Here is a 24839-nt window from a genome sequence, read left to right as displayed (position 1 = left end):
GTCCAGATGTGCCTGCGTTCCTTTCAATGAAAATACTCTCCCCCATAAGAACCCCAAGCATAGTTGCACCCTGCTGAAATGCCAGCTCTCTGGGAAGATCCAACAGAAAAAAGGGGAGGCGGCAATGCAATGAACCCCCCCAAGGATGGGTTTGGTCCTTCCCTTTTTGTCTATACTACAGATGAGTGCATCTGACAGCAACTCCAGATGACTGCCTGGCATTCTCCAGGGAAGAATTAATGAAGATCCACCGGTTAATTAACAAAACCTCACTCTTATGGATTTCCATAATGAAATAAATATACAAATGGGGGCTATACAACCCCTGGGCACTGACTTCACTCTACACACCCCTAAATACACAGACACAGACCAAAGCATTAACCCTTAGCTTGGCAAGCGGAGAATAGGAAAGGAAATAACCCAGACTATGTGATACAAGGAATGACATGTGCCAATGCCACTAGGAAGAAAAACTGCAATTGTGTAGGAAGAAAACACAGCCAGTCTCTCCCATGTCCAGCCCACCCCTACCCGACTCCCTCAGTAGCAGCAGCAGTCGGATACTGTCCATTAAGTGTTACAAAAATGCAAACTCTCAATTAAACTCACAGGCACAGAGTTATTACAATGCTCCTCTTAGTATGTTCAGAATGTATCAGGAATGTACCTGAAATGGGCTTATACATTTTATCTGGATATGTAGAGAAAATCGGAACTGTAGTTACACATTGTATCTGGATGACAAGAAAAAAAATGTTACATCTCAGCTGAAGTCTCAGCACATATTGATTTATCGCTGATTGATTGATGGGTATCAATGAATCGATATTATTGTTTGAGAAAGACAATGGGCAAAAGATAAGCTTGGAGGGGGGGGGCTATGGGGTTTCTGTTTGGTCTAGTGGCTCTTGGAATATTCCCTAGTCACACTGTAGCAATTCCCAACATCAGTCCAGTTAGTGTTTGCAATGACTGCAGCAGCTGACTATTGTATGGGGCTGGTATAGCCGGTATAGGCTTTGTGGCTATTGAAATCAGCAAACTGCAGAACTATAAAGAAGTCAAGTGGGTCTGGAGAAGAGGCACAATATGTAGTGAGCACAAAACGAATTCGAGCTCCAAGAGATAAATAATCACAACCATCATTTTTCATGAAATTCAGCAGGAACAGCCTGTGCTCAGTGATTGCAGTGAAAGGCATTCATTCATGTATTGTAGTTGGATATGTAGTTCTTCTATATATAGTAGGGGAATGTTCTATGTTGATGGTGCTGGGGGGGGGAAGCTGCTTGGGGGCCATAGACATTTCATGAAATCGTTCGGGGTTTGGGTTGATCCGCATTAGAAAAGAGAAGGCGGTAGATATTTGGTGTATCTGTGGGTGTATAAGGGGTTATTCGGGGAGTTTCTCACCTGCAAGCCTAAGAGCTGACATTCTCTGGAACTCAGGCTCCTGCAGCCACTTCCACATCCTTCGGAAGGTTTCCCGGCCGGACTTGAGTTTGCTCCAAGGCTTGGGGTTCCTCAGCAGGTCGGACAGGGTCCCTTGAGATCGGCACAGAACCCGCTGGGCAAAGATCGCCTGGGGGATACTGTAACGCTTTAGCTCCGTTGTGATTCTCTGAGCAACTTCTTTGGTATTGATTTCTTCCATTTGCCCTGAATTACTTCCATTGTTCATTTGTGATCCAGTCACAGAAGGAGGATTTTGATCCCTGGTGGAGGCCAGAATCTGTCCGTGGCTTTGGGCATTTAGATGGGCATGAGGGTGGTGGGCAATGCCGTTAATAGGCACCATGCCGGCGGATTGAGGGGTGAGATGTTGCTCCCCGTGCCTCGGCAGCATGGCGGGATGGTGGGCTTCAAAGCCATTGGGGGTGAGCATTTTGTCGGTGGGCATGGCGGCACTGGGGTGGGCATAGTGGGGCAAGCCTTGCTGGGCACTGTGGATGCTTCCCAGGCCGGATCCCGAGAGCGGAGACAGACTCTGGCCCATGCCGGTCACCTCCTTGTGGTACGGGCTGTACAGATTGTTCATAGTCGCCAGTCCCCTCTCGTCCCTCATTAGGGTGAAGCTGCCACTGACATTGGCCGCTATCCGCTGGTGGGGGTGATGGTGATGGTGGTGATGGGGGAATTTGTCCGACACGGTGGAGATTGGGGGTAGAGGCTGCAGAGGGGTGAGAGTGGTGTAGGTGCTGCTCATGCTCATGCCGGGAGGGGTATCGCAAGCCATGGTCATAGTGGGGTGCAGGGGCCCCGTTAACGCGTGGTCTGGGGGTCGGTGGTGGTGGTGGTGGTGGTGATAGTCCCCTCCATCGAGAATGGAAGCCATGCCCATGGACCTATGGTGGGCGGACAGATGGTTGCTCCGGTGGGTGACCGAGCCCCTGTGATGAGGGCTGCTGCCCATCATATCCGCTGTGCTTGGCATGGACTCATGGCTCACCCCGTGCAGATCGCCAATCACGTCCATAGTCAGCTGAGCGTTCATGGTGGAACGTGCAGGCGAGTGAAGCGCACATCTATCTGGCGAGCTGCTGGGCAAAAGTCCCGGCGGCAGTTGTTGTGGGCATTGGATCCCGCCGGAACTCCCCGATCTTATTCTACCGATTTGACCGACGCTATTGTTTAAATGCAGCTAATAGAAGGCCCGGTCCCCTTTGTCAGAGCAGCAACAGCAGCAGCAGCAACGATTGGAGCCTGCTTGTTCCCCTCGCCATCTCTTGCCATGTCTCTCACTGCTCCGATGTGTAAGGTGACAGAGCTGCCCCTGCAGCTGCCGCGGGAGCACGGCGCATGCGCACTGGGCCGGAGTGTAAAACTCAACACACAGCTTCTTGTGACATCACTGCATGGGCTTGTATTTACCATCACGCTGCCCTGCAATCGCAGCCTCGGAACAACAGATAAAGAGGAAGGCTCCCATGTGCCTCGTACCCAGCACTGACACATCAGCCGCCTTCTCCTTTAGCCCAGTGCCTTTCACTTCACCTTACAACCGAGGACAGTTCATTGTCGGGGATAAATGATTTTCTTTGTAACTGATTCCTTGTTATTTCCCCATAAGCGTAGCCCTAACAATGGTTAACCCTTTCCTTGTCATAGCACACACCTTTTTATTACGCACATGACATTATTTGTTATTATCACCTTATGTCTTTGTAATGCCATAGAGAAGGAACTTATGTTTAGTAGCACTGAGTGATCTGTTGGAAAAGTCATTTACATAGAATACAGAAGAACCCCCATTTTGTGTTTTTCAGGGGACCAGAAATAAAAGGTTGTAAAATGCAGGAAAATGTAAAATCAGGGAAATGTATTATACTTAATATATAGGTGGGACCACAAACCAACAATGTAAAAAACTTAAAATCAGGGGGTGTAAATGGGGGGTTCTACTGTTTGCCTATTGTACAAGGTGGGTGGTATAATGAGGAAACCTGCCCCTTCCTTGTAATTCAGATATAGGCAAGCTTACATTAGTAATTGCATTCACATTCACAGGTCCCTCCTCTCTGGTGACTATGCACTATGAGTGAATGGGACTTCTCAAATTGAATTCTAATATTGACTGCGGGGATATTCCTCAGCATCTCCCTGGCACCAATGTAAAAATATACTGATTCCTGTGTGAGGAATATATTAGGGCAAATGTGCCTCCTTCAGAAGACACGTGCCAGCTCTTAGACATTATTTAATATCATGCATACATGTGAGTCCATGCAACTGTGCTCCCTAATTGATTCTAGCATATATATTATTAAATATATATATATATATATATATATATATATATATATATATATATATATATATATATATATATATATATATATATATATATATATTTATATTTAATTTTCCCAACTCAATCGCATGTGTGCTTTTCTTGCTAAATGGCAGCCACAGGCAGATGTTAGGAGAAGCCAGTGTAGGATTTCTGATGAAAGCCTGGGCAGATGTGCCTATTGTCTGACACAACACAAGAACACATCACCCAAAATGTCGCTTCGTCTTGTCCAAGCTGAGCTAGCAGGGAGATTGATTTCCTGGGATTTAACCCATCTGCTGCCATAGCCTATTGATTATAAATATATATATATATATATATATATATATATATATATATATATTATATATATATATATATATATATTATATATATATATATATATATATCAATCTCAATCTCTCTCTATATATATATGTTTATATGTACATATATATATATATATATAACTATTTGCCACTATTTACACTATTCCCCCCTAGTCTTTACAACGTGACTCTCATGTGCTGCCGAGGTGAAAATATATTTTTTTCTAAATATTGATTAGAAAATGGATGTCGTTTTTATTTATTTTTGTCCACCAAAGAGATGTAGCTGCTTAATGTACATGTAATTATTGGTAGGAGGGTGCTCGGCGGATAACCTAGATGGCTAAAAGCCAAACATACTTCGGATGGAGAAAAAAAAACAAAACACGTGTTAAATTTAACCTTGAACAAAACACATTTGAGCAAATCAGTCCAAATCAATCACCGCTAATGCAGCAAGCGCCATATATTCTGCGGAATAATCGTTATCTCCTTAAGGACTTTATTTGATAATCGCATGCAAAAAGGAGTTCGGGGCTCACTTCTCTAGCTGGGTTCAGGGCAAGAGGAATTGTTTCAGTCTCTCCAAAAAAAAAAAAAGAATAGCTGCAATCGCTATTTGGCGATAATAATTGGATACGCACCGCCAATAAGTAATATAAATAACCTTTATGCAATATATATATATCGCTCCTTGCATGATACCTGGGTGCACGGTAAAACTTCATATAACTTTCCAAATGACCAACAACTCCAGAGTTCTTGTGAATAATATTGTATTAGGCCTGTGCAGTTACACTTCTGTTCTGTATCTGTAGCTACACATTTACTATATCTACATTATTAGTCTATGTATTTATCTGCCTATCGACTCTGTCTTTCTGTTATGTAGTAAAAATGAAATCATCAATATATCCACTGTATTTGTTGATCGTGTCTCTACCTGACTGTTCTGTAGCAATCCACTTGTCTGTCTACACTTTACATTTCTGAAGCAATACTTCCACATGTGTAGGGCAAGGCAACCGTATCTAAATACCCCCATCAAACACACACACCTGCCTTTCAGTTATTTGTATTGCAGTTGGTAGAAGCAAGGAAGGAGCAGCCCCCTGCAAGCTGTGCTGGTCTGATACATTTTTGCTCCAAAGGGAAGGAAGGGGCCCGCCTGATTATGTGTCTAATTAGCAGCCAGTGTAAAGAGTTGCTGGGGTAGTAGGCGGGTGATTACGCCCCCTGCCTCCTTGGCTGTCCATGTGTTGGAGGTGACAGCTTGCAATGGTCAGTGGATGGGGGGCTTTGCTCTTCTCTAAGACCCAATATGTCAAAGGTGAGGCGTGAAGGCAGCAGCTGCCAGCTGGACAGAAGTAAATTACCCAGACTTTCCTCTAGCTGCCTTCTCTCCAACTAGCTCCTCTCCCAAACACAATACATCTGCCCTTCTGAATTCGAATAATAATAGAGATAAAATCTGGAAAAGGCCTGCAATCATTTACACACTCATGTACAACAGAATGTTTATTGCACCAAATCCATTTGCAAGTTGCATACAGTCCCTGAAGCTTTTCATGGTAAGGGCCCCTTTATAAAAGCGGGGGGGAGGATGAGAGTGGGAGAAAGGGTAAATGGGAGTAGGACTGAGAGCACTTTTGGGAGAAGAATGTGTGAGTTTTTAGCCTGTGAATGTGGAAAAGCTGGTGAGAGTCTCTCATTGGGAGAGTGCGCCTGCGAGTCTAAACATTTGCTCGGATGGTGATTGTGTAAAATCAGCGTGTGATTGTGATTGGTGCAAATGAGTGTGAGACAATTTAAATGGCAATGTATGATTATACGAGTGCGACTACGGACAGAAGACAATCAGTGTGCCAGAGAGAGAGACAATGTGGTCTTCTTGCACTTGCGCTAATACATAGGTCTCTCTTACATTCAGCTCCTCATAGCTGCGCAACTTCACTCTTACACATTTGCATATCATAATTTGTCTAATTGGCAATCAAAATTGTCTTCGTGTCATAATGCTCACACTCTCACACTCTCACACTCACTCATAGCCACACTCATAGCCACTCGCGTATGTCAAACTTCCACAGTCTCCGGCTTTAACAGGTATACTGCAAAGTGCAATACGTGCGGATGCGAGCGACTGTGTGCGCCTGAGTGCGATACGGACAGGACAGCAAGCTCATTGACAGAAGCAGGGAAAGGCCCAGCAGCGCTGCGCTGACTTGTTGGCTTTTAGTAAATACGGCATCTGCTCGAGTTCTCAGGGCGGTCGATATTGCAGATGAGCTCGTGTCTTTCTGCTTTGCAAGAGAGGAAAATAGACTTTTGTTATGAGCCATTCGAGCGATGTGAGTGCGACGTCACATCTCTGCCTTCTATCAGGCCATTAGCTCACTAACATCACCTACACACTATTCCCAAATCTTTCCACTTGTTCTGGGATCAGCGAGAATGGGACCCCACCGGCAGGGGAAGGGTTAATCCCAGAGCCCTTTATAGTGGGATAAATGGCCATTACTAGCCAGTTCGCAAACATTATAGTATTTGTTGGTATAATTCAGTAGTGATGCAATGCTTTGCTGAGACCTACGCCAGATAGATGTCTATCTGTCTTTCTATCTATCTATCTATCTATCTATCTATCTATCTATCTATCTATCTATCTATCTATCTGTCTGTCTGTCTGTCTGTCTGTCTGTCTGTCTGTCTGTCTGTCTGTCTGTCTATCTATCTATCTACTTAAACATCTATCCATCCATTCATCCATCCATCTATCTAATTATCTATCTATCTATCTATCTATCTATCTATCTATCTATCTATCTATCTATCTATCTATCTATCTATCTATCTATCTACTTCAATATCCATCCATCCATCCATCCATCCATCCATCCATTCATTCATCCATCTATCATCTATCTATCTATCTGTCTGTCTGTCTGTCTGTCTGTCTATCTATCTGTCTATCCATCTATCATCATCTATCTCTCTGCCTCTTACCTATATATTTCCAATATATTTGTCTATTTTATATATAGCTGTCCATCTGTCCTCCAAAGCCCCCCCAACAAAGCCAGACAGATGGATAGACAGTCTCTCTCTCTCTCTCTCTCTCTCTCTCTCTCTCTCTCTCTCTCTCTCTCTCTCTCCCTCCCTCCCCCCCCCTCTCTCTCTCTCTCTCTCTCTCTCTCTCTCTCTCTCTCCCTCCCTCCCCCCCCTCTCTCTCTCTCTCTCTCTCTCTCTCATCTTTCATCTCTCTGCCTATTGCCTATGTATTACCAATATATTTGTCTATATCTATTGTATTTTTCTGCGTATCGTGTGTCTACCTGTCCATCTGTCCTCCAAAGCCCCCAGTTTGCACAACAGAGGAGTGTGTATTTGCTGAACATGGTGTCTTCTCAGGAAATAAAGTGCAGACTTGCCGGTACAATTACATTGTGGCCCCACCAAGTTAAAAACCTTAAAGTAGCATTATTGAAAGAGACATAGATGTCTGTATTAATAATTTATCTCTTGATGCCTTCCTTAGTTTCTGACTTATTATTAATTAGGCGCCTCTAGTCTTTGCACAGAGAGCTCCACGGGGCTGGTTGCAGCTTTAAATATGAATTAAAAGCAAATCCAAGCTACTGTAATGCGAAAATGATTCCAGGTCTTGCATGGCAGAGATGAATAGCCAAAATGGATCAATATGGTGAAGCTATGCTGCAAACGACAGGGTTATTGATAGCTTGTATTAATGATGTTAATGATGGACGCCAAAACAAAAGATCAATGCTTAAAACTTTCATAGCTGCTAAAATGCAAATCATAAACAAATCCCCGCACGAATTAATAGGAACTCAGCATTAACGCAAATGAAAAGGAAATATCCAATTTCCGAAATTCACCTTTATTAAACCCTGCAAGAGTCGCTCGGTGAACCAGTTATAATCGCGCGCAATATCAACGCGACCTAATCGCAGCGAGAAGGCAAAAGTTGCACTGGCTGGATCCTGCAAGTTCTCAATTAAAAATAAAAACAGAAACCTTATTGAGTCAAAAAATAAAAAAACAAGTGTCAATCCTTAGAGAATAACAATAATTGGAATAATGTTCAGTAATAGTGGAATTTTGCTTTTGTATTCGTTAACGTACATAGAAAATACACAGCAACAACAAAATCGCTGAATCGCTCACTTTTTGAAAAACATATTTTTAGGGTTGTATTTTTTTGTTCTTGAACACACAGGAACATTTAACTTTCACCTGAATTGTATGCATTTATTCATTTAGATAAACACATAGTCAAACAAACAAATAAACAAACAAAAGTCAAATACTAACTATAAATGGATTTTATATTTGTGATGGAAAATAATCCTGATACGTGATGTTACCTATATAAACTAGGGAAGGAGGTCAAGCCATTGTACCAATATTTGGAGATGAGCTAAATACCTTTACATTGATTCATTTGATAAATCTGACTTGCAACAGGGACATTTGGCTAGAAAAGAATGGCGTTGCCAAGGGCTTGCATGTTAAACAAGTGTCCATATCATTGTTTAAATACCAAGAAGTTGACACTTGCACACAAAAAAAGTTAAAAATTTCCAAGTGGCACTCATAATGATTGCCAGATTAATCTACTGTATCTGCTCCTCTACATTTTTTTGTAATCTTAATGATAATAAAGGACGATAAGGATGGCAAATCTCCCACTCACAGGAGTTGCAGGGACCTGCTATTTCACAAAAAGACAATTGTAATGACACTGCTAAACTACCGAATTGATTTCAGTGGAATTTCAACTGCACTAGCTGGACCCGCAGCCGTTTATAGTCAGTGATTTACCAAAGTAAACACGTTTAAAAGACAGGAAATCTGCGTTGGAAAGGATCCCTTGTCATGGAGACTGAAATTACAAGTTGTTTAAAAAAAAGAGTTATTAATTCTCATGCAGTCAAGGTTACAAGAACAGGTCATTCATTAGTTTTTATATCTTTATAATCAAGTTCAAATAATGACAACAGACATCCAAGACATGTCTCTTTAGTCAACTCGTTTCAATTAATGTTTTATTATATATATATATATATATATTATATATATATATATATATATATATATATATATATATATATATATATATATATATATATATATATATATATATATATCCATTCCAAAAAAGATAAGCACTCACAGAACTTAAAATTCTGAAGTAGGTTTAGTGGTTAGTATATATATATATATATATATATATATATATATATATATATATATATAGTGAATAAAGTACCCCCTCTTGTAAAATATAAGGATATTATAAGTTACCGAGGAGTTTCATGACCATATAAAAACACGAGGCCGAAGGCCGAGTGTTTTTATACAGGTCATGGAACTCCGAGGTAACTTCTAATATCCTCATATTTTGCAACTGGGGGTACTTTATTTATTATAATACACAAATTTCAGTGAGTCATGTGACAGAAATGACATCAGATATCACTGTTTATAACTGATGACATCAGAACTCACCGTTTATAAGGATATAATTTACAAGATATTCATAGCTTTTGTGTATTATATATATATATTTATATATAGTTAAAAAGTTTAAAAAGAAGTGTCTAAAATAATAAACAAGAATAATAATATAGTAATAATATCTTACATAGAATACGAGTAACAGTGTACCGGTAACAAAACATCTAATAAATAAATATAGAGAAAGAGAGAGTGAAAGAGTTTATGTGCATAAATAATAAACTCAAGACATTACTATTTTGTTTTATTTATTTTTTTTAGACTTTTCCTGAATGGAAAATGTTAGAAATTAGGGTTTTTTTATGTCACTATAGTGTACGAACGCTGATTTTATTCTCGCTCAAAAAGGATAAAAGGATCAGATTTTCATTCCCTATTTATTGTGAGTTTTGCAAAACAAATGCCTCGGAAGAGGAGGAAGAGGAATCATTTTACAGAAAGCAGCCAGTCAGAACTGTAAGGTACCAGCTCATTCAACGGAGGGAGAAAAGAAAATCGATGCAAAAATTAGATTTATAACCCTTTTAAATGGTTAAATGGAGAAGACATGTTTTCATTTTCATGCAAACAGAAGAAAATATATTTACTGAAAATAATGAGCTATCCCTGCCAGTCTCAACATACCTGTCCCTGACAAAACAATGGCAAACGAGGCTTGATATATTTTAAATTCATATGCTTAAGTGGCTTCTAATTCAGGAAGCAATTTCGATATTCTGCTCAATGTCAATTAAGAACAAAATGGGATTTAAAATACAGTCTACGGTGTTTTTTTTTTTCTAGAGGGGAGGTTCACAAGTATACAGAGCTATGGGTGAACTGTGTATCTATTTGTCTGTCTATGATCTGTTTACATATCTCATACCCATATTTTTGTATGTATTTACATAACTCTATCTATCTATCTATCTATCTATCTATCTATCTATCTATCTATCTATCTATCTATCTATCTATCTATCTATCTACCTCTTGTTAATTTTGACCAATCAGACCTCAACCTTTTCTTACATCTATTTTATTGTTAATTACTATTGAATATAAATAGTAATTTGTCATATTTTCTGCTACACAGAGCCAATAGCTCCCAGGAATAAGCTGAATATTATGAAACCTAACAAGCAGCAAAGCTGAACTGCCTAAATCCCACACTGATTCAACTTCCACTTTCACATGCTGCCTATTCTCAAGCTCTTGCACTCAACAACATATTTGCATATTGATTTGTTTGTTAAACCTCGAGACACTAAAATCTAGTCAATCACATTTACTCAACACCGTCCCTGCTGATTCATTTTAGCATCATGCATTATTGCAATGCCGAAATGAAGATCTGTTTGGAACAGGTTCTGCACCAAAATAAGGATTGATACACTTGTGTTTCCTTTGTGTGCATTTGTTAGAATATTCAAGGAACAAGTACAGCAGCTCAGTCAAAACACACAAGTGTGAAGAAACTGGCAGTGCCACAGGATGTAAGGATATTTATATACTAAAATATTATCAGTAATTTGCAAAGTGGTGCCAAAGACGAAGGATCTGAGTGCCGGGTTATTTCCCTGGCTGCATTAAGTTCATCCAAGACCTGTGTGCAAAGCATCACATTTAACTGTGCAGCTACATTATCGATTCCTATGTCAAGCCTCATCATAAATTCTCGCTATGGGTTTTTTTGTGCCACAGAACCACAATATTTTTGTATTTTAAGCCTGTAGGGCACGTATCCATTTAATTATGTATAACTGCATATACAATCGTGTTTTTACTACATTCAAACATTAGGTACACTTTTCCTAGTGATCTGATGAGCCTGACCTTGCAGAATATATATATTTTTTCACTTTCCATTGGGTCCTTATCATCAATATATTATCTTGTATATAATATATAATAATATACATATTATATATATATATTATATAACTCTTGCCCCTATCAATTTAGAACAGTGTGATTAATTGCTAAATATTCTACTGTTAACTCTACCTGGTAAGTTGGTTTGCAATGTGTCATTATTCACTTGGGGAATTATTATCAATGCAAAAATAAAATCATATTACTGTCCCTAGTATTTTTCCTGCGCACAAGTTGTCTGAAGGCTCCAATTTAAAATACTCCCCTATTAATATGCACGATTTTTAAATCGAATCAGGAAAAAAACACACACACACCTGATATGAGTGTGAGCACATTCAGTGAAATGGGGTCTTTACTAGTATATTTTTCTAGTGTAAATACCAGGACAGATAGGCTCATAAAAATGAAGAGAAAGAAAGAAAGAAAGAAAGAAAGAAAAAGAAAGAAAGAAAGAAAGAAAAAGAAAGAAAGAAAAAGAAAGAAAGAAAGAAAGAAAGAAAGAAAGAAAGAAAGAAAGAAAGAAAGAAAGAAAGAAAGAAAGACAATTGCAGAGAAAAGATTCCTACTCTGTATGGCCTGGATCTCCTAATGAAAGTTGCAGGCAGGATCAATAAAAAGAGAGAATAGCCTTTCTACAAACAGCTGGGGTCTGCGAGCCTGGGAAGACATATACATACAACTAATACAACTGGAGTGAATTACGCACACATTTAGCAGAATGATTATTGCATAGTGTATTTAAATACACAGCATTTCTAATTATTTTGTTTCATTTTGAACGACATCATTTGTACTGTAAAAAAAAAAAAATGCCAAGAGAATTCATGACTCTTCTAAGACGAAAATGCCCAATTATTATAGTTATTATAATAGACACGTTCATCTGCGAGACTAGTTTAGTGGCCAATATGAGCCAAAGAATGCTACAATCATATTTGGCAATTTTAACACATTTACAGAGGCTTCAAAGAAAGAAAATGATCAGATACAAAGGGCGAAACGGTGTGGGCATTGTGCTGGCAACATTTGCGCGTATGCCCGACTACAACAATACAGGTTTGCGCTTATGGTATTTAGCGCTAATCAGCTCCTGGGATCGAGCTGTACTGTATACGTGCATCGGCATTGTCACTAAAAGCTGAGAGATCTATCTGGTGTTATCTACAAGAAAATAAGGAAAATGTTAACTATAACATAGTTGAACATTCTCATGTACTATTAATATTTATGCATAAAGTGATAGGGCAAAGTGATAATTTTCTGTGCCAGTTCGTGATATAAAAAAACAAACTGTACATCGGCAGGTATTTTATGTGTACAAGTGACTGTACCCTCCCTTATGGCAGCAGGATCTAAGTGGCCTAAATAACCCCCACCAAGAATAATGCTGCAGGGAGTGTGAGTGTAGAGTGCAGGTTCCCCAGTGCAATGCACATTGAGTGTGTAGAACCAACAATCCCGTATGGCAATAAGATCAGATCAGCGCCTTTGTGGGGCAGAGATATAACAGTGTCTGTTCACTTCTGTTCTTCTAATAACAGTGTAGAGTGCAGCAGAGACTGCGCCAAGCGAATGTTCTTCAGTCGCCCCAATAACAATGTATTAGGGACTGAATGGGCACAGGGGATATTTCCAAGTCCCAGTCACCAGTAAATGTGTATCAGGGGCTAAGTGTGTTAATGTGCCCCAGTCCCAAAGTTATTATTTGTGTATATGAATAGAGAGATCCTTGTATACAACGAGCTGTATAGTAACACGGTGCATTGACATTGTATTTGGCACAACGGGTAGAGTGAATATTCCCCCGCAGCTCTAGTGACTCTGTATTAGGGGCTCAGTCTGCAAAGTGAATAATCTCCTGTCCCACTAGTAACTCTGTATTAGGGACTGAGTGTGCAAAATGAATATTCTCTTGCCCCACTAGAAACACTGTATTAGGGACTGAGTGTGCAAAATGAATATTCTCCTGCCCCACTAGTAACTCTGTATTAGGGACTGGGTGTGCAAAGTGAATATTCTCCTGCCCCACTAGTAACTCTGTATTAGGGACTGAGTGTGCAAAATGAATATTCTCCTGCCCCACTAGTAACTCTGTATTAGGGACTGAGTGTGCAAAGTGAATATTCTCCTGCCCAACTAGTAACACTGTATTAGGGACTGAGTGTGCAAAGTGAATATTCTCCTGCACCACTAGTAACTCTGTATTAGGGAATGAGTGTGCCAAGTGAATATTCTCCTGCACCACTAGTAACTCTGTATTAGGGACTGAGTGTGCAAAGTGAATATTTCCTGCCCAACTAGTAAAACTGTATTAGGGACTGAATGTGCAAAGTGAATATTCTCCTGTCCCACTAGTAACACTGTATTAGGGACTGAGTGTGCAAAGTGAATATTCTCCTGTCCCACTAGTAACACTACATTAGGGACTGGGTGTGCAAAGTGAATATTTCCCTGTCCCAGCGTATTAGGGACTGAGTGGGAAAAATGAATATCCCCCTGCCCCCTAGTAACAGTGTATTGGGACTAAATGTGCAAAGTGAATATCTCCCTGTCCCACTAGTAAGAGTTTATTATTAGGGACTGAGTGTGCAAAGGGAATTTGGTGCAGTCCCAACAGTAAGTAATAAATCTGGACAGACAAAAGACAGTAAGAGTGGAGAAGAGGAGACAGCGAGTAGCTATACTGTGAATGACACCCAACCCTTGGGCAAAGCTGTGTGAGCCCATAAAGTGAGGCAAACAGTGAAATGCACAACTGCTGATGGTGCAGAGTGAGTGGCTGCCCTCTACTGGCTGTGCATCAAATCAAGTCAAATATATTATATAAATGTAGTGACCGACCTTCCCCCAATAACAGGGCACCAGGGAGTCAGATTGTAGAATAAATGCCCCTGTAACTGGGCAGTGAGACGGAATGGCCCATGTGTAATGGTGGGCGGGGACTAAAATGACACGAGTGTCCCCTGTATTAGTTGTCCTACAAGGTATACAAATATCACTAGCAAATGACATTATACAGAAGTAACTGTGTATTGTGAATTAACCCCCGCACCGACTGCAGAAACAACTGCACATGCCAGCTGATTGTCCAGTGAATCTGTAGCTGAAACTGTGCCTACTGTCTCTACCCATAATGTCTATCCTAGCAACCTAACTGTAACATTCTCACAGGCATTTACACCCGCAGCGACAATTCCAGAATGACTGTGCAAGAGTGTCGCAGTAAGTGTGCCCAGTGAATAAGCCCCAGAGTGACAATGTACTTATTAGTGTGTAGCTAGTGAGGGAATGATCCCTACAGTGACAGTGCAACAGTGAGTGCTTGGGCAAATGTCAGTGTGTAGCAGAGTGTGTGATCCTCACAGTGAGTGGGTGTGCAGTGTACAGATGCAGAGGCAATACGCCTCACACTGATGTGCAGAATTGAGTGTGCAGAACTGAGTGTGCAGAATTGAGTGTGCAGAATTGAGTGGCAATAATTGAGTGTGCAGAACTGAGTGTGCAGAATTGAGTTAGAGTGCAGAATGACCTGCCAGTGAGAGTTCAGCAGTGAGTGTGTGAGTCTGTGGGGTTATTAATCCTCCCAGTGACATGCAGACATGAGTGTGCAGCAGTGAGTGTGCAGAGTGAATGACAGTGAGAGTGCAGCAGTGTGTGAGTGAGAGTGCAAATTGCAGTAATCCCCCTCCCCAGTGAGAGTGCAGATCCATTAGTACAGAGGAGCGATGGCAGTTGCTGGTGACCTCTATAGCCATGTTGTTGTCTAAAGAGAGTTTTTTGCGCTTTCTCCCCAGCAGGCTGCCGCTGTAGCGCTCAGTGAAAACGAGGTCGGTTTGCAGTGAAATCCATCCCAGCCGGCAGTAGCACATGGCAGTTGCTCTCTGACGTCCGAGTTACATTTCAGCAGGTCTGTCCCTGTTATGTTTCAAAAGAGACGAGGGCAGAATAGAGCCTGGGAAAAACGTGCCAAACAGCAGCAGATCATCTCCGGGCCCCGCTTTATTGGGGGACATGGAAAAGCTTTGCAAAGACTTCTGTGCTATACCTCCTCCTCCTCCTCCTTCTCCATGGGCCTGGGGCAGGGGACAGTAGTGCTGAAATGCCCCATTCCTTCTCCATCCTCAGTCCCTGCAGTGTAGCTCGGGCTATAGTATCCATTGCGCATCTTGCGCTCCAGCTCCAGCATCTCCCCATCCATTTGCTCCATTCTCCTTCCAGCAAAAAGGGCTCCGATGTCTTTCCCCTCCATAGAAACCCAGGCTGTTGCCTCCATGGAATATCTAGATTGAGAAATAAGAAGCAGAATGAGGCATGTTGGGGCTGCATTATCCTTGCCTGGGTCTGGCTGCAGCTCCTTAGGCGAGCCCTGCCTGCATTTAAGGCTGCTTCTTGCATTTGAATAGCTGGCTGGCTGCTTATAGATCTGTAGGGCTAGCAAAGGGAATCAGTATGCAAATTGTTTCAGTTACAATCGAAAGGTTCGATCTGGAGTTGCTGCCTAACGGAAGTTGATGTCAGCTCTCTCTGTGCATTTGCCTCCATCAGCTGGGCCTTGGTGCCTTAGCCAGATCCCAGGCTCTAATTAAACACACACAGCTATGGATGATGCTTATCATTTAGTCTGGGTGTGGATGGATGACATTACTTGGCATTTATTAGGCAGCAGGTGTTATTGGTTCCCTTGAAATAAAACATTTATAAATGGTTAAATGCTTGCACTGAAGTAAGTTGATTAGGTTTGCTGCCTGAGCCCTCCTGTCCATGCAATATGGGCTGCAGATCAATATGCTTTTACTGTAACCCCAGTGATTGCAGGAATCACAGCTTTCATTTTAAAGGAACAGGGACCCTTTATACACACCACCCTGCACATCCTATTCACACTGGTGCTGTGCCATTTGCTTTATAATAAACCACTGAGCACAGTCAGATATTTTTTTTTAAGATTTGAATTTGAAAAACCAAGATAAAGATTATTATTTAATTTATTCAACCTTGTTATGCTTTATGTTAAGGTCAGTGTTGGTTCTGCTGCTTAGTGATGTTGGGAATGGCTACAAGAGTGCAGGCAGTGGCACTATAATAAATAATATCATTTATATCAGTGCCTAAAAATAATGGCTAATGTTAGTACTGGGAACAATGGTTTAATTACTTATTGTGCTCACACAGGTAGTTCTAATCAAACGCTCAGGTCTCATTTTCTCTCACAGAGTCATGATTTATGGCTAAGACTCTAGTTATCATTCTAACAGACAATCCAGGTCACAGCAGCCAGAGGTCCTATCTGAGGCCCAGTGATTATGACACTGCCCAATATTGAGCCCTCAAAAAGCTTCAGGAAAGGAGTGCTTGAGATAAGAAAAGTAGGACAAAATACTTCTTTTAATTTATATATATATTAATATATACAGAATGTAATGAAAACTCGTTACATCTACTAACAGAAAACTGCACATACAATTATATATGATATTAAAACATGATGCATTGACATTTTGGTCATACAGGTATGGGACCTGTTATCCAGAATGCTCAGGACCTGGGATTTTCTGTAATCTCCATACCTTAAGTCTGCTAAAAAAATAATTTAAACATGAAACAAACCCAATAGGCTGCTTCCTATATGGGTTAATTAAATCTTAGTTTGGATCAAGCACAAGATACTGTTTTATTGTTACAGAGAAAAAATTTCGATTATTTGCATAGAAGTGAATCTATGGGAAACAGTCATTCCATAATTTGGAGCTTTCTATGTAACAGGCAGTGGCGTAACTACCGAGGGAGGAGTGGGTGCGATTGGGCCAGGGCCCCCACCCCCTCAGAGCGCCCCGGCAGCTCGCGCGCCACTGGATTCAGCGCAGAAAATATCGTATGGAGGGGGGTGGGGGGCCCGGCTGCACGTCCCACGCCAGGGCCCGCCCCCCTCTAGTTATGTTACTGGTAACAGGTTTCCAGATAACAGATCCTAAACCTGTATGTTAGTAGGGATCAGGTACAAGGAAATGTTCTGTTATTATGGAGATAAATGTAATATGTTTTATAATTTGGAATTTTTTGATTAACATGGAGCCTATAGGAGACAACCTACCTGTAATTCTTATCTTTCTGGATATTGTATTTCTGGCTGTACTATGAGCACAAAAATGCTGATTTGTTCCTCCCCTTAATTGAGCCCCATTACACTGCCTTGCAAAAATGTATGACCCCCTTGGCTTTTCACCTATTTTGTTACATTCAAACCTGTAATTTAAATGGTGGCAGCATCATGCTGTGGGGATGTTTTTCAGCTGCAGGGACTGGGAAGCTGGTCCGAGTCGAGGGAAAGATGGATGGTGCTAAATACAGGGATATTCTTGAGCAAAACCTGTGTCAGTCTGCCTGTGATTTGAGACTGGGAAGGAGGTTCACCTTCCATCAGGACAATGACCCGAAGCATACTGCTAAAGCAACACTCGAGTGGTTTAAGGGGAAACATTAAAATGTGTTGGAATGGGTTGGATGTAAATGAGTTGTTCACCTTTACATTAACATTTAGTAACAGGAGAGTGATATTCTGAGACAATTTGCAGTTGATTTTCATGTTTTATTATTTGTGGTTTCTGAGTTATTTAGCTTTTTATTCAGCAGCTCTCCAGTTTGCAATTTCTGCAATCTGTTTGCTAGGACCCAAATGATGGTAGCCACCATGCATTGATTTGATTAAGAGACTGGAATATGAATAGGAGAGGCCTGACCAGAAAGACGAGACAAGTAATAAAAGAGTAGCAATAACAATAAATTTGTAGCTTTACAGAGAATTTGTTTTTAGATGGGGTCAATGACCTCCATTTTAAAGCTGGAAAGAGTCAGAAGAAGAAGGCAAATAGTTAAAATTATAAAAAATACATAATGAAGACCAATTGAAAAGTTGCTAAGATTTGGTCATTCTATAACATACTAAAAGTTAACTTAAAGTGATACTGTCATGGGAAAATGTAACATATCAGTTAATAGTGCTGCTCCAGCAGAAATCCGTTTCTCAAAAGAGCAAACAGATTTTTTATATTTAATTTTTAAATCTGACATGGGACTAGACATATTGTCAGTTGCCCAGGTGCCCCCAGTCATGTGACTTGTGCTCTGATAAACTTCAGTCACTCTTTACTGCTGCACTGCAAGTTGGAGTGATATCAGCCCCTCCCTTTTCGCCCCAGGAGCCTAACAACAGAACAATGGGAAGGTAACCAGATAGCAGCTCCCTAACACAAGAAACAGCTCCCTGGTAGATCTAAGAACAGCACTCAATAGTAAAATCCAGGTCCCACTGGGACACATTCGGTTACAACGAGTAGGAGAAAAATTAGCCTGCCAGAAAGTAGTTCCATCCTAGTGCTGGCTCTTTCTAATAGCACATGACCAGGCAAAATGACCTGGTATGGCTGCCTACACACCAATATTACAACTAAAAAAATACACTTGCTGGTTCAGGAATGAAATTTTATATTGTACAGTGAATTATTTGCAGTGCAAACAGTGTAATTTAGAAATAAAAACGACATAATAAAAACCAACAGAATCCCTTTAAAGGTGAATCATTTAATATCAGTTGTACCTCCAAAGTGATCTTATTCCCACCGTTCTATATAGAAAGCTTTAAAACCAGAATATTAACACCAAAACATCATTTCACAGCAGGTGTTGTAAAGGGAAACTTGGAGTTATTAAAGGGGATACTGCTATTGCTTTCCACACTTGTATGTATGTGCATGTGTGAAATCCAAAATAACTTACAGTATATTGGCCTTAATAATAATTGGCCTTAATAAATAATTAATTTAGATGTTATTTCCATTGAATATGACAGTGCCAATAAACTGCTGATGACCCTTGAAAAAATGAAGAAATATCAGCCTTTTAGGGAAATGAGCCCATAATGTATTATACAAATAGGTAATATGTTGCCATGCAAGAGAACACAGACGTTTTCTAGCACTGGGCAGTGTACAGTCTATATAATAGGCCAACGTTATGTAGAATAGTGCTGCAAATTCCATAATCAGCAGAGGATGCAAAAGGACCAATAACATCTTTTTTTCCAAATGAAAGTGAGTGTCTGTGACCCGAGCAATTAATTTCCTAGTGTTGCAATCATGTCCCGTTTAATTAGAAATATTCATCAAACTCACCTGTTCATTGTCTTTGCAAACGAAGCCATTCTTCACATTAAAGACAACACAATGGGCCAAAAAATTGAATTGATAATGCAAGTGACCTTTAGCAGCTCTAGAGCTATCAGCCAACTGACCCCCATGACCTTTGCAAACTTAATTCACAAATGCTCTGTGCCGGGCAGTTGGTGTCCAGAGGTGTGGGCCCATTATGAATAAATCATACTTCCTCCTATTACTATGACAACCCTGTCTCTCTATGGTACACGATGTGTCACTACTGTGCTACCCCAATCCAATAGTTCCATTAATGGGGGTTCTCTGACATCTGGTCATTTTTCTTCACCTTATCTTCAGCAGCAAACATGCCACCAAAAGAATAATATGTCTCCTTACAATCAAGCAGATCATTATACCATTTAACATTTAGACACTGCAGTTACGACATGGGTAAATAGAATAATGCAATATATAGAGGCACACTATTAGATTAACTCTTTAAGGATAAATAGACACAGTGGTTAGATAGATACTGAACATATAAAAACCCATTGTTTGTGTGCATATATATATATATATATATATATATATATATATATATATATATATATATATATATATATATATATATATATATATATAGCATCTGTTATCCAGAAACCCATTATCCAGAAAGCTCTGTATTACAGAAAGGTTGTCTCCCATAGACTCTATTTTATCCTAATATTCACATTTTTTCTCTGTAATAATAAAACAGTACCTTGTACTTGATCCAAACTAAGATATAATTAATCCTAATTGGAAGCAAAACAAGCCCATTGGGTTTATTTAATGTTCACATGATTTTCTAGTAGATTTATGGTATGAAGATACAAATTACGGAAAGATCAGTTATCCGGCAAACCCCGAGTCCCAAGCATTCTGGATAACAGGTCACATACCTGTATTTAGAAATGATCATATATTATTGAGTCAATAGAGTCATCGTAGAGATAAAAGGGCATGCATAAAATGAGAAATAAATGTTAAAGCAGTTATTTGCCCAAAAAAAGATGTAAAGCTGGACATAAATATAGAGATAAGTATTAAGTACTATAATTTTGTTATGATGATACAATTTTCCATGTACTTGGAAACACTCAGGCTGCATACACCACACTTCTGCTGATTGGACCACAAACATTTTGTCTGAAACAGGGAATTTTTGTCAGCCTGCCACCCCTTGCCACATTTGTATGTTTTGTGGTATATACTGTATATATATATATATATATATATATATATATATATATATATATAGCCTTAGGAGGCAGAAAAATGCACCCATTCTTCTAATAGTTTAGTTAACGGTACAGAAGCCTCGAAGCATACATTATTATAATAAATGGATACTTTATAGCTACTAAGTTTAGAGCCAGTCAAACTGTGCAGCCATACAGCTGTTGCTGAACTATAACTCCATCATTACCTGGCACTTGACATCAAATTGCTGGGAGCTGTATTTGCAGTTGAACAACAACTGAAGAGTCCAAGCTTTGTATCTGCTCTCTATATTCAACTCTCTACAGTTCAATGTATTTTGTATCTAAAAACTTCAAAGGTGGAATAAAATAATGTTTATTCTATATATAATCAAACAGGAAAAGAAAGGAAAAAGTAAGGCATTTGGAAGAGGCTGTCACAGAGGGGTTGTTTGGTCATTGTTCTGACATATTGCAATTTATGGCAGTCAGAAACTACATCAGTAAGATAAATTATGTTCTGTAAAAATGTTATGTACCATGACACCATCACTTCCAAATAATTACTCAGTACAAACTGACTGAGCTGATTCTGTTTCATTAAAAAAGTGAAAGTGACATCCAGTCTTTCATATTTTATTTTTTTTGGTCCCAGTTATGAGAGCTAGAAGCTGAGCAAGCATAATGGGGGAGAGGTTGGAATTAATGGCAAGGGTGTACCTCAGCCACATAGCTTACAGCAGGGGTTAATTCAAGTGAACCTAATTTACAAGGGTCAACGTCCATCAGCCCCATATACATTCTGATCCAGCTCTTTGGAGAAACAAATACCGATTTGCTGCTTCTTGTTACTGGCAAGGGCCACTTTAAGGCTTCTGGTTCTCTAAGCTGACCATCTGTCATTCAATTAAGGTTTCAAGGCAGCTGATAGGGGAGCAGAGGGTCGGTGACCTCAGGACAAAACATCCTGCTGCCTCCAAACACAGAAGAAGTTCAAATGTTAAATGTTGTACACACTGTCCTGGACCTGGCTCATCCACTAGCTTTGCCTTTAGATCAACGGCTCTGAAAAGAAACCAGTGGAGGAGAGGAGAACATTAGTCATTAGCACTTAGAAGTCTTTTTAAGAGCAGGCACCCTTCTGTTAGAGCAGTAGGATTAAACCTATTACATGTGTGCTTTCTAAACTAGGGGGTGGCAATTAAATCAAACAGAAGCACACATCTATAGTGGTTTGACATTCTTTTTGTAATGTGCAAAATAAAGCCATCATAGAATAATGGGGAGACAAGATGGCCAAACAAACCCAATCTCCCAGCAATTAGCGTAGAAAAAAATACTGTGGCTAAAATAAACATTAGCTAACCTAAGCAAAAACATTAACAAAACAAACAAAAATCAAAAAGAGACATTTTTGCTTTAGTTTATTGGTGCAGATTGTAACAGTAACAACTACAAAAATAATCCTTTAATCCATGATATACACAGTTGCACAATGCAATAGAGCAACCTCACAGCATCCTACCATAGACAGTAGTCTCCACTGGCAAGAGAGGAAGGTCTACCACTCCATCCCCTTTTTGGATTCAGCTTTGCACCAGTGTATAAGGAATACTCCACTGTAAATGAGATAATTAGACTGAAAGGGCCTTTAAACTGAATGAGGTACATATTCGTATTGTACCACGAGTATAGGCTGTAATTTGTTGCCAGGTATTTCGGACTCACTGTGTTAATAATTAAATATGTATAGCCTTAACTAAATATTATTTCTAAAATTGTCTTGGTCACTGTCACAGCTTTAAGATGGGTCTGGCCTGAACCTGAAAATACAGTCTGGCTGTTGGAGTCACTGACCCCAGTTATGTCGCTGTTAATAATCAGGCTTTCTTCTGTTCTGATTTCCATATAGCTGTCTGGTGGTTGCTAGAGTAATTAACCCCTAACAACTAGGGATGCACTGAATCCACTATTTGGGATCGGCCAGATCCCCGAATCCTTGGTGAAAGATTCAGCCAAATACTGAACCAAATTTGAATACTAATTTGCATATGCAAAAGGAAAAAGTGGGCAGGAAAGGAAAAAGTGAAAAAAAGTCGTGTGATTTCCCTACCCGCCCCTAATTTACATATGCAAATTAGGATTCGGATTTGGTTCGGCCAGGCCCAAGGATTTGGTCGAATCCTGCTGAAAAAGGCCGAATCCCGAACCGAATCTTGGATTCGGTGCATCCCTACCAGCAACCAGATAGATGTTAGGATTTAAAAAAATGAACACAACAAATAAAAAATGAAGTCCAGTTACTACTGCCTGTATCATATTCAAATTTAATTTTAAGGTGAACTACCTATTTCAAACTATGGCTGGGTGTAAGGTAATCAAAAGAAGGTCAATGGCAAGTTTTCCTCAGGACATAATAGCATGTTCATGATGCCAAGAACTACAGTAAACCCTTCCCATTATTGTTAAAGGGAATTATTCTGCTTAATAGAACTTCTTCTGCCTATGACAAACATGTATGTCTTTCCCCCCACAAAAATATTGAGTCCAGAGGCCACATGTACTGTGGCCCTTATATTTAACCTCAGAGCCACTAGAACTGTAGGGGTAAGAATTACTACATTTATAAGGTGAAACTAATTTAATCTGTGTTCTAAACGCATTGTGGGTCTGTATACCAATCAATCAATCACATTTTGCTTTGTACTTTATCATCCGTTTCATAGACACCACCATCATAATCATCATCTATCTGCACTCACCTTCCTGTTGCCTTCTAACAGGCCATATTTTATTATCGTTGACCTTGGCTGCAAGGTAAATGGTGTAACAAGTTTCTTTAAGCAGGACCAAAGTAAATACAGCTCCGGAATGCTAAAGCAGAGCGGATCCATCTCTTTACTGCTGACCACTAAGGTATTTCCAGAGGGCAGTCATTTTTTTTCCCTCTTGCAAACAAACCAGAACAAATTGATGAATTGTGCTTTCACTATGCTAATTTAGATATTATAAATATTTAACTAACATCCCTAATAGCCATCTATAGAAGACCCTTTCTCCTTTACACTCTGACTAATCTAAAGTAAATGCTTTTCCCATTAATAGCCTGCTGCCATTTCAGCTCTTTTGGAAAGCATCTCCCTTTAGCTCAAAATAAGTAATCTCTGTAGGATTTCACTTAATAAGTGAATAGCAAGTCATGAAAAAAAGCATACGCATAGACTTTCAAGTGGACAAAATGCCAGGAATCGTGGATGCTTTCAACAAGCCTCCTGTCTTCTGTTTAAGTATCACTGGCGGGTTAGATCACAAATACCTCCTGTACTAATGGTGCATTATTGTTAATATTTTAGGACATGACATATTGTAGCTGGGAGATTGCAGCCATCAAATGTATTCCCATGTAACGTTTTGCATTACACAATGCATGCAAGGAAAGAGAGGATCTAATAAAGTCGATGTATAATATGGTGAGTACAACATTATTCTTCTGTTCATCCAGAAATAATACATGCATCATATTAAACAAAATATGTGATCAAGAAAGGAATCGCAACTCTGATCAGCCTGGAAGACTGGAACTCCAAACAACAATAGAATTCTGCAGTTAGTTGTTTGTTTAATTAATTATAGGGTAACACTTTCTCCTTCCAGCTCTCAGTTTTGTCTTGCAAACTTCCTCTAGCCTGTCAGATGCACCTATGGTAAGTGCACAGGGAGATGTCTCCCTTACACACTACAGAGGATATAGGACAAGGATTTGGAGGAAAACATGTTGCCATTGTGATGAGCTTAGCTGATGGGTACATTGCTGTCAGCAATCTAGGGGTTCTAATTATTTTGATCTCAGTAGCAATTAAATGCATGTATACAGGAACAGTTTTTTGGCAACAGGACTATTCCGCATTTATCAGCATAGAATGTTCCATGCATGCGGGAACATTTT

The 24839-nt window shown here is 39.9% G+C and overlaps 1 protein-coding gene and 1 long non-coding RNA gene across 2 annotated transcripts in view; one reads left to right on the top strand and one right to left on the bottom strand.

Annotated features, from left to right (window-relative positions):
* Nucleotides 1–3293, bottom strand: part of onecut1.L (one cut homeobox 1 L homeolog) — a 34497-nt gene extending 31204 nt beyond the window's left edge. Inside the window, exon 1 of the mRNA XM_018253065.2 lies at nucleotides 1417–3293. Coding sequence (XP_018108554.1) covers nucleotides 1417–2497 — 1081 coding nt within the window. The 5' untranslated portion in view covers nucleotides 2498–3293. The remainder of the gene's footprint in view (nucleotides 1–1416) is intronic.
* Nucleotides 1–24839, top strand: part of LOC121401551 — an 82573-nt gene that overhangs the window by 24114 nt on the left and 33620 nt on the right. The gene's annotated exons all lie outside the window — the stretch shown is intronic.

The sequence above is a fragment of the Xenopus laevis genome, chromosome 3L (genome assembly GCF_017654675.1).
Source record: "Xenopus laevis strain J_2021 chromosome 3L, Xenopus_laevis_v10.1, whole genome shotgun sequence".
Lineage (NCBI taxonomy): Eukaryota > Metazoa > Chordata > Amphibia > Anura > Pipidae > Xenopus > Xenopus laevis.
This window is presented reverse-complemented; position numbering and strand designations above follow the sequence as displayed.